At 48.8% G+C, this 10,739-nt stretch overlaps 1 protein-coding gene across 2 annotated transcripts; it reads left to right on the top strand.

Moving 5' to 3' along the window:
- Nucleotides 1-1,943, top strand: NKX3-1 (NK3 homeobox 1). 2 transcript variants are annotated; one of them, XM_087816070.1, is made up of 3 exons: nt 16-48; nt 298-325; nt 1,431-1,943. In XM_087816070.1, the coding sequence occupies exons 1-3, from the start codon at nt 16-18 to the stop codon at nt 1,847-1,849; spliced, it is 480 nt and encodes a 159-aa protein (XP_087672196.1). In that variant the 3' UTR covers nt 1,850-1,943. The 2 variants fall into 2 exon arrangements, with proteins under 2 accessions (XP_087672195.1, XP_087672196.1); XM_087816069.1 differs by having other exon boundaries at nt 1-325.
- The last annotated feature ends 8,796 nt before the right edge of the window (nt 1,944-10,739 follow it).

Genomic DNA, 10,739 nt, shown 5'->3' with positions numbered 1-10,739 from the left:
CGCCCCAGGGACGCGATGCTCAGGGCTCCGGAGCCGCGGCCCGGGGCGGCGGGGGCGGCCACCCAGGCCAAGCCGCTCACCTCCTTTCTCATCCAGGACATCCTGCGGGACGGCGCGGAGCGGCGCGGCGGCCACATGGGCAGCCCGCGGCCCCCGCCGCCGCCCCGGCCCCTGCCCCTGCCCCTGCCCCAGCGGGCCCCTGGGCAGCACCCCGAGCCGGAGCCCCACGGGGGGAGAGGCGGTGCCGGCGCGCAGGAAAGCGAGCCCAGCCCTCGGCCCCGCGCCGCGCCCGGGGAGGCCGAGTCGCCGGCGGAGACCGAGCCAGGTAACCCTGCGGGGCCGGGAGGCCGGGCGGGACCGGGTGGAGCCCCGCCGGGCGAGCTGGCCTGCGGGCGGCGCGGGCAGGAGGGCGGGTCCAAAGCTCACCTCGGGCCCTGCGGGGATGCGGCCCCGCGGGGGCGACGGGCGAAGGGACCCCACCGCCTCCCGCCGCGGGTGAGCCTGGGGACCAGCCCTGCGCCCCGCGGCCGGCGGCCCGACTCGCCCGCGCCGTGCGTCAGGCGCCGGGGTCTCAACAGCCGGAGCGCGCGCAGCGCCCCCCGCCCGGCCCCCGCCCAGGTGAACCCCACCCGGCTCCGCGTCACCCCCGACTCCACCCACCGGTGCCAGCCCCGCGTACCTCTCGGCATGTACAGTAACTGATGTGTCACAAACAACTGAAAACCACTTAACTGATGTGAATAAATTAGAATCTGCCAAGCAAAGAGGCCCCCCCCCCCCCGCCCCCTTTGGCTTCCCAATCACAGGAGCAGTGAAACAGTAAATCTGGGAGTTCCCTCTGGTCTTCAGGACATACAACACCGTTGGAACATTTAAAGTAGACTTATTTTCTTTCCCATCACTCCTTAAGAGGTATCCTAACGCCTCACTCAGGGGGGAAAAAAAAAAAAAAAAGTGGGTGGTGGGGGGAAGATTTAAGCCAGAAAAGGTGCTGCCTGCAGGGCTCGCAGCCTCTCCGGCCACACAAGCCCTCCCTTGCTGCCAGGATGTGAACCCTGAATGCTTTTGGGTGCTTCACAGGGCATCTTATGCCTCGGTGCCTTCCTGGCCTCCTGCCCCCCCACCCTCAGGATACATTTCCAGAATCCCTGTTTAATCTCCTGGACAACGTGGCAGGAAGTTCTGCCGCTAACCCCTCTTACTTTGGGTTCTTGATGGTCATTAGAAAACTAATACATAGTATACACATCCACTCACTCCCCGCTCGGGAGAACTCCTTAGTCATGTGAAAAAAGTGAAATGTATCCAAGATGACAGTGGGCTGTTTGTTCACTCCGGGAGGAGATAAGGGTGGGTTGAATTACTGTCCCCTTTGCTCCAAACATGTAACTTTTCCCTTCCCGGGCCCTTTTCTCCCCTCTTGTTTCCAGATCGGCACTTGGAGACTTATCTGTTGGACTGTGAAAACACTTCGGGCTCCTCGCCGAGCCTTCCCCAGGCCCCCAAGCAGCCGCAGAAGCGCTCTCGGGCCGCCTTCTCCCACTCTCAGGTCATTGAGCTAGAGAGGAAGTTCAGCCACCAGAAGTACCTGTCAGCCCCTGAAAGGGCTCACCTGGCCAAGAACCTGAAGCTCACCGAGACCCAAGTGAAAATATGGTTCCAGAACAGACGCTATAAGACCAAGCGGAAGCAGCTCACCTCGGACCTGGGCGGCCTGGAGAAGCACCCCTCCTTGCCAGCCCTGAAAGACGAGGGCTTCTCCCGGGCCGCCCTCATCTCCGTGTACAACAGCTATCCTCACTACCCCTACCTGTACTGCTTGGGGGGCTGGAGCCCAGCTTTCTGGTAACGCCAGCTCGGGACGGCAAGCGTGCGTGATCGGAACTGCCTTCCCCGGGCTGTCTTTCCGCAAAGCAGAGGGAGCCAGGGTCCGGGAGGACTGGGCAGGAAGAGGCGCGCAGACCAAAACTGTTGGGGGTTTGCGTGGGAATTCCAGATTCTTCATTGGTGGGCCAGTGAGAGATCTGGACCAGTGAATAATTTCATGTCCAGGTAGTTCCCCCAACACGTAAGGTAGGGCATTTTTTGCTTTTAGAGACCTGTTTGAAGTGGGGAGGGGTAGAGGCAAGTGCTGTTTCCAGCACTGTGTGATTCTGTGTGCTCTGTCCACTTTGCTCCTGAGGATTTCATTCTACAGCTCCATTCTCTGATGTAAGCGAGCATTGACTCTGAAAGAGCAAACCTGAGGGAGAAGGGGCAGCCAAGATGAGGATGTCACCTGCTGCATTAGACTTAAGTTCAAAACCCTCCCTGGCCTTGGAATACGACCAAGGTTTCTCTTTGTGAGAGAGGGGGGAATAGAGGTCTCGCCGAGAAGCCTGTCTTGCTCAGCGTGTATGGGTTTGGACTCTGGAGATCCGTAGGAGATGAAAACAGAAGCAGCTTCTCATTCTTTTTAAAGAGAATGCCAACTTAAGTATTTGCAGGGTGGCCCCCGTAGACCAAGAAGCACTTGCTGTGGGTTTAAGACAAGCTGTATAAACAGAGCACTACTGTAAGCAGTGGGCCCAGGCCAGAAGAATCTCCACGTGTCCAAGGAGAAGTCTCCACACTGCTGCAGGGGCATTGTAATTTTATTAGCAAAAGGTTAAAAAAAAAAAAAAGCCTCTCGATCTTTTGCCCTGGGCCTGAGAACTTAGAATGAGAAGGTTCCTGGAGTTTTCGGGCTATATTGCATACCACGTCGAGACAGATCACATAATTCTTTATGCACCTTCCTTCCTTATATTTTTTGTTCCTTTTTCACAGCAATCACCTCCTGAATGGCTTCTTTTCAATCCAGACTTTCAGTCTGGCTGCATCTAACATGCACGCCTTCCTTATTTAGCCTGAGATCTGGTCTAGTTTTGCTTTTTTTTTTCTTCCCCTCAAAACTTGTATCTTTCCTGGGTTGAAAAAGGGGGTAGGAACAGATTCTGAATTGGCCAAAAGACATGTATTTTTTGGTATCTAACAATTCTTATTTTTTTCTTTTAAAAATATACAGCATTAAATCCCAAATCCTATTTAAAGATTTGACAGCTCCAGAAGGTCACTGCTGCTTTTATAGGACTTTCTGGTGGCTGTTATTACAGTTCAAAGTCTGACAACCCTGTGGGATCCCTGCAGGCAGAGGAGGTAAGAGGACCGGCTTTCACACACAAGGGAAAACTGCAAAATGCAGGGTCAGTACCATTGAGCTGACCAGTGGAAATTGAGGGCTCACTGGTGGGGCCTTAGAGAGCCCAGTCCTTTGATCAAGCTGATGGGCCTGAGAGCACTTTGCAGAAAGAAGCTAAGAAAAAAAGTTTTCAAAGCACAGCATTATTGTGACTTCTATCACAAAACAAACAAAAAATAATTTTCCAAATGCTTCAGGAACTGTGTCTAATGCCTATAAAATAAAAAAAAGGAGTCTCCTCATGACTTCAGAGAGAATAAGAACTGGGTAAAGGAGAAATGTGGCCACCCTTCTGTTTTCATTCTGTTATCTCAGGTGACCTGGTAGACTCGAGACCGAATTAAGAAAGCCAGTCACTAATGAGGTACCCTGAGGCCTGGAAATCTCTTGATCCCACCACTTAATTCTCTTCAGTGAGAAACCTTTCAATTTCCTCCTATTAAAAGAGCCAATTTACTGTTGGTGGCAAAACTGCCTAAGTTGATAGAAAGTTGGCCCATTTCACCCCCGTTTCTATCACTCGGGCTGCACATTGAAATACTGTAAAATGCCACGTGCTGCTGGCAAGACCGGCGAGCGAAGAAGGCAGTGGAGCCTCCACAGCTTTCCCCTTTCCCGTGTCTCGTTAGATAAGCGTCCAGTGCTCACTCTCTGCTCAGTCCCCTTTCTCTCCCACCTTCGAAATTTAATTCTTTCAACCTGCAATTCTGCAGGTATTAAACATTTTACTGTGATATATATTGTGTTGCCAAAAAAAAACAGTCTTTGTTTAAAATTATTTGGTCTGTGACTCCACCTTGCCTTTCCCTGGTTGGAACTGGTCGGCCCGCCGTGTCTGGATGGGTACAGCAACCTCTGAAGAGCCAGCGTGTCGGTATCTGATGGGCAGACTGGAGGGTGCCCCAGACCGCTTCACCCAGACGGCCTGTTTTTCCTCCTGTGTAATAAATCAGTTTGTGTTCTCCACATGCATAACAAGCTCTGCTCTAATCTATAACATGTCAAGGTCTGTGACTTGAAGTTTAATAAAGTATCCCAACCAAACTTTATTTTTCTATGTACTTTTTTGCAACATGAGTGTTTTTAAAATAAAGGACTGTGTCTTTATGAGACGTATCTATGTGTGGTTGTCTGTTTCCCAAAGACCAAATGTTACTGAACATACATATTTCTCGTTACCATGCTCCCCCAGCCCCAGCCCCAGCCCCAGCCTGCCTGACAAATCTATGGGGAGCAAATAATCAAAAGCAGTAGCTTAGCCAAAGCAGACAACGGTCATTCTTTGATAAAGGTGCTGGCCTCTGTTCCTGGTAAGTCATGTGCAGGGGAAAGAAATTTCTGTCTTCAGTTTAAAAATCACCTGCTGCAGCCCAAGAGCACCTTTTGTTTAAATAGAGAACATCGGGTATTTACTTACATTTCTTGAAGACCCTGACAGGAACACATAGACCACAGTAATATTCCTTTTAAAATTCCCCTTTCAGCTTGCACTGGCCCCTCACACTACAACTTCTCCGCTGGCCCCCTGGCACCTGTACCTCCCTGAAGATGTCACCTTCATTCAGGGCAGATAGACCTCTTATAATCAACACCTTTGAATCGAAATCACACATATTGAAAATAGGTTTAACATAAAATGTATAAATAACACACCCTTCACCCGCCTCCCCTTGAACTAACCATTGAAGCCCGAAAGCAGAGCGTCTCATGCAACTGATTATCTGAGAGAATCGGTGGGTTTCTTGCCCCCTCCTTCAAGGAAATGGAAGCTTAAGGAATAAGGTACTTACTCGAGGTAAAACATATCATAATTTCAAAGTCTGCTCTAATCCTTTAAGTACATTGTACACACAGGTGGGGCCCCCCTGCAGCATGTTCACATGATGAGATTTAACTCTTTGCACAAGTCTGCAGCCATCCCCCCCTCTCCTGGAAGGCCCTCAGCTCTCAAATTACAAAGGCTCTGGCAGTAAATTAACAATGTGGATTTTTTTAAACCATTAAAAGCGACTAATCCAGGAAATTAAACAAAAATCTCTCATCTCTTAAGAAAGTTCTCTGCCTCGTCTTCTTTGCCCCCCTTCCAACTCTCCCTCAGTGCCTCTGCCCATCTCATGGTCTCACGCAGTCTTCTGCCAGCAGCTCTCAGCGTGCCTCAGGTCTGTGATCTGTGGAAGCCCTTTGCAGTCTGTCTCTCAAACTACTTCAGGTGCAAATTTCTAGAGTCACTGTAGCTTTGTCACTGGTGTTCCAGGACTCCTTAGGAAGGCCATCGCTGTCACGGGAAATAAATGCCAGAGATTTACACCTGAAAGAAAGCTTTTTCCTCTTAACTACAAAGCAAGTCATTTTTCTAGGGTGATGTTAATACCATTCATCTTAAAGCTGACCTCAGAGGGAACAGAGTCCATGACGAGGGAGTCCCTTAGCTCAGGCGCCCTGTGGAGAGTTGCCTGCAGATGGCTTATTGAGAGTGTGCTCAGCTCAGATTTGCCCAAGAGGAAGTGAGGACTGCAGGGTTGAGCAGAGGAGCTGACCCACCAACGCAGGCTCAAGTTTAGCCAACTGCAAAGAAGAAATCAACATGTAACTAACCAAATAGTGTATATAAGTGATGGCTAAGGCTTCCTTCAGGGAGACAGAGCTTTGGATGTGAATCCTGTCTCCTTTATTTGCTGCAAGTAAATAAAACTCCAGAGCGATGACAACCACGCCTCATTCTTGAATGGAACACCCCAGGCAGCGAGCCCCTTGAGTTGGGTAACAGTTCCTTTCTGAGTAAGGCCTGGCCACAGAGGCGCACAGCTGTGAGTCATTAAGATCAACACTCCCAGCAGCTGTGGGGTGCATCTCCCTGTATTGGGGGCTCAGTGGAGTGCCATAGAATTCACTCTAAAACATATGATCCTTGGTCACTCTTAGGACCTTGGTCACTCTCACATGGCCACAGTCACCACCAGTCTTTGCAGTGAAGAAATCAGAGTCTGAAAGGTCCAACTAGGCTCTGTGCTCTGAGTTCTGCACTCAGACGTCCACACTCTGCCCCTCCCACAGCCTCCGTGAACGTGTCACCAGGGCTTGTTTTTCCAAGTCCAGAGTTATTTACTGCCCAAGAAAAGGGGCAGAGCAATAGTTCTGGGACACAAAGAGCTCCTAGTTTAGCCATAGACTTGGCTTTCATGTAAACTTTCCCAGACAGGATACCCATCAAAAGTCGGCAAGGGAAAGGATGGAATCTCAGTTTCCACACAATGTCCTCCTCTCACCTCCAAAAAGGCTTCACGTATGACCTTGACTTATTTCCTGAGTCCGCTCTGAGCCTGATATGGGGTATAGGAGAGATTTAGGAGAGATTTTTAGGCTAGATCCCCCGTGTGGCGTCTTCTAACTGGGCAGCCTCCACCTGTTTCCAGCCCATCCAGTAACAGGCATGGTTTTCATTAGAACTGGATGGGGTGTCACATAGGGGAAAGTCTCACTTTCTCTTTGGAATGATGGTAGGATACTTACGGATTTTTTTTTTAAAGCCTAGAAACCATGGTAGTGTGTGGGAAGTCAATGCTGGTTTTGCCCTGTAGAAGGTAGAAGCCCAGCAGCACTTAATCTCAAACACCAGTGGTCCCCACAGTCTCTTGCATTGGCAGGATAGGCCTCGGTCCCATGGCGTCAGCACTGGCTGCACGTTGGAATATCCTGGGAGTCTTCATAAAATCGTACAAAGCCCAGCCCGACTTAGCAGCAATTGCATTACAATCTCTACAGGTAGGGTTTCAGTCATCAGTATTTTTTTTTTAATACTAATGTCCAAGATTACAAACCACTTGCTTTGCCTCTTTCCAACTGGTTTGCCTACTCAGCCTCACAGGTGCCAGGACAAGAGAGAGCTACCTGGAGGAGCCAGAAGGGAGGAGCTGGGGGGGACTTTTTTTTTTTTTTTTGGCATGCTCCTTCTTTTTACAGAGAACAGATGTTCAGCTTTTCCTTCCTTTCTTCTCAAGCCTCCTCCTCTTGGAATTTCTGACATCATCAAAAGGCCCTCTGTAATCCGGGAAAGCCAAACTCCTTCCAGGTAATTCCTCTCCAAGCCAAAGGGCCCCAAACTGCCTGGGTGTGTGGCTAATCTGATCATTTATGAGAATTGATTACCCATCTCCAGCCCTGGCCCATCAGGACTGACTGCTTGTGGAAGACAGAAAAGATTCCACCCTCATCTCTGCTTTTTTCTTGTCTTTGAGGGTTGTTTTGTTAGCTTCTTTGTTGATAGAATTGACGTATGACATTGTATTCATTTCAGGGGTACAGCTTAATGATTTGATATTTGTATAGACTGAGAAGTGATCACCACAGTAAGTCTAGTTGCCAGCTGCCCTTCTCACACATCCTGGAACTGCAGAGCCTGTTTGTGCACCACTGGGAACAGCGGGTGTCATTTAACATCTGTCAGTTAGTGTCACGCTTCCCTGACAACTCATCTATCAGGATTAAGTAGTGTCTTAGCACTGACATAACATTTACACTTCCTTCTGCCAAATCAGCAATATTAAACTTTTTTTTTAAAAAAAAAAAGTGTGTGCAGAGATGGATCAGGTGGAGTGTGGCTCCCCGACGAGGGAAGGAACATGCCTGTGACAACACAGCTTTTGACTAAAATTCATATGCAATAAATGTGGAGTTGGCATCAGAACTCCAGCTCAAAGCCAGAAAAGTTTAAACCTGACCTAAACAACATCGGAGAGCAAGAATGGTGGAAATGCGTTGGTTAGCTCTGCTGAGTTCTTTTATGGAGCAAACGCAGGGAATATTCATAACATGAACTTGGGGATGGGGAGGAGATGTCACTCTCATGGAAAAGTTTGGAATCTCTCCCTCACTCTACGCTGAGAGTTTGTTTATACTTAGATCCCTGATGATTTTTTTTTCCCCTTCAAGGAAGATCTGACTCATCAAAGGCATGGGTGGGGAAGACACACGAAAGACTCCACCGGTATAGAGGTCCAAGTCCTGGAGCCTCCTAGTTCCAGAATCCCAACTCCAGAAATGCCTTTTTGACCTTGACTGAGATTGTGTCCCCTGTTACTGGGCTCTTGCCTCTTTGTCCTGTGAGCCAGCTCAACTGCGTGTGACTAGCCAAGGCGAGGGAGGGGGGGCAACAAAGGGTGGGCTCGGCGGGGAAGGAGCTGGTCGAGTAGTTTTCCACGGCCTGTGAAGCGTCTCCATGCATGTGTGAGTTCACCACCCCTCTCGTTGGCTCCAGATTGACCCCTGAGTGGAGAGATGGCTTCACGTCCTGGAGATTAGGTTTTATGACGGAGACAGACGGAGGGCATGTCAACTTTGGCATCCCAAAGGAACAAAAGCTGGATGGGGATCTGAGGAAAGGTGTTCTCATTACAACCCAAATAAGTCTTATAAAAGCCTGTGGCAGGCACACGCCCCAGAGGAGCAGGATGGGTTTACAGCTTCCCACACAGAGGAACAGCTTGGTGGAGATCGAGGCACGTGCTACACCAGGAGGCCATGGGAAAGGGCTTCAGAGAGTGAGCCCTTCAGAACTCATTTGATCTTGGGCGGCAACCAAAAGGGTACTGTGTCCCGAGCAATGGAGCTGGCACCTGTCCCGCTCTGCACTGACCTGAGAGGAGCCTGGCACTGAGGGAGGGAGTGGATGAGTGGGTGAGTGAGTGCAGGCCTCACCTGCAGTACTGAGTTGGGTTCTGAACACCGTACTTTGCTGTAAATGGTAGCAAGTTCAGAAAAGCATAGTGGGGACGGTCCAGGGCTTTGAAAGACTCACGTGAAGGAGAATTGAAGAAATTAAGAACATTTAACCTGGAAAAGGGAAGTCAGGGCCAAGGGCACCAGAGAAGGGGATTAGACCTTTTCTGTGCTGCCCTAGGTGGAATCGAGGTGACAAAGAGCTCAGATCAGCAACACATGAAAAATCACTGGGCTGACACGGGCTCTCCGTCACTGAGGAGGTGATGACTGTTTGGTGACGAGGTCATGAGGAGAATGGGCATGCCTGGTGCCACCCTAAGATCCCTGCCAGCCCTCTCATTCTATGATTGCACAGAGAAGAATTGGGTTCTAACCTATCACCTACTACCTGTGGGGTGAGGGCCGATCTCCCCAACTCCCCTGAGTTTTCAGCTGCTCCTCTATTGAATGGAAAAATTAGTCCTTAGGGTGTGAGCTGAACTGAATCGGCTTTACAGGGCTCACCTCCGATTCATTATGGAAACAAACAACCGTGCGATTTCGGAGAGAATGGAGATCTGTTGACTGACTGATATCTGCTTCAACCTAAAGAATCCATCTGTAGCTAAAATATGAATATTCCTGGGAGAAGGAATGAATTAAACTTGACGAACCATTAGTCACCAACTATGAATAAGTTTCTTAATTTCAACAGAGACAACTTGTGTTACTGACACCGAATCACTGTAAGAGAGAGAGAAAAGCACAAGAGAAATGCTGGAGGCTTGGAAAGAAAAAATAAATTTCTATTTCTGAATTTCATCTAAGTTTAGTCCTGCCCATACTGATTGCTTTATTGCTCTGTCTTACATTCAGGGCTTAAACTATGGTATTCTTTTTATGGAAGCCTTTGACTTTAGACCTCAGACATGTATATTGTTGCCTGGGAAATGGATGCCTAGAGAGAGGTAACAACATTGCCTAGAAGCAGAAGAACAGAAGGGCGATGAGCTTTCTATTGTATCATTCGTGTTTCCTTCCCTCCAACTCAGAAATTAGTAATCCAGTGACCATGGAGGGGACAAAAAGAACTTCATATTTTTTTATTTTAATTTTTAACCAAAACTGTAACTGGAAGCCCTTTGCCTAAATCAGTCGTTGCTTAGACTTTTCTGAAGGCAACATGGCATAATAAAACATAGCTTTAGGACTGGCCCGTGGCCCTGCCCTTTGTACCTTTACATTAGCATATGACCTTGGGCAAGTTATTTAACCTTGCTGAGGCTCAGATTCTTCATCTCTAAATGGAGGTAATAATACCTCGTTTACAGAGTTTTATCTAAGGATTAAGTGAGATAAATCCAGCATATATTGGGTCATCAAGAATTGTCCGCTCTGCCCTGGGCGGTGTTTCTCAGTGGTTAGAGCATCGGCCTGGGCACTGAAGAGTTGACAGTTCTATTCCCAGTCAAGGGTATGTACCTGGGTTGCAGGTTCAATCCCAGGCCCTGGTGGGGATGTGTTTGGGAGGCAATCAATCGATGTGTCTCTCTCACATGGACGTTTCTCTCTCACTCTCTCTTCCCCCCACCCCACCCCCGTCCTCTCTAAAATCAATGGAAAAAATATCCTCTGGTGAGGGTTAACAACAACAAAAAAAGAATTGTCAGCTTACTCCTCTTTTTGAGAAAATGTCTAAACTTTATCTAAGTATGTACATAAAACTTGCCTCTTCTAATGAAATCTATGCAACGGTCACTTAACATATTTCTTATATGCTTTCCCATGAAGCTACATAGCAAATAGTACTGGCATTTTAATT

Source organism: Miniopterus natalensis, chromosome 4 (assembly GCF_054644295.1).
Source record: "Miniopterus natalensis isolate mMinNat1 chromosome 4, mMinNat1.hap1, whole genome shotgun sequence".
NCBI classification, from domain to species: Eukaryota; Metazoa; Chordata; class Mammalia; order Chiroptera; family Miniopteridae; genus Miniopterus; species Miniopterus natalensis.
Note: the sequence above shows the minus strand (reverse complement) of the source record. Positions and strands in the feature narration are given on the sequence as shown.

Bases quoted from the DNA above. Each gene is read 5' to 3' on its own strand.
- NKX3-1 (XM_087816069.1), top strand. From the start codon at position 16: ATGCTCAGGGCTCCGGAGCCGCGGCCCGGGGCGGCGGGGGCGGCCACC. The intron at 326-1,430 runs GTAACCCTGCGG...TCTTGTTTCCAG, and splicing joins GCCGGCGGAGACCGAGCCAG to ATCGGCACTTGGAGACTTAT.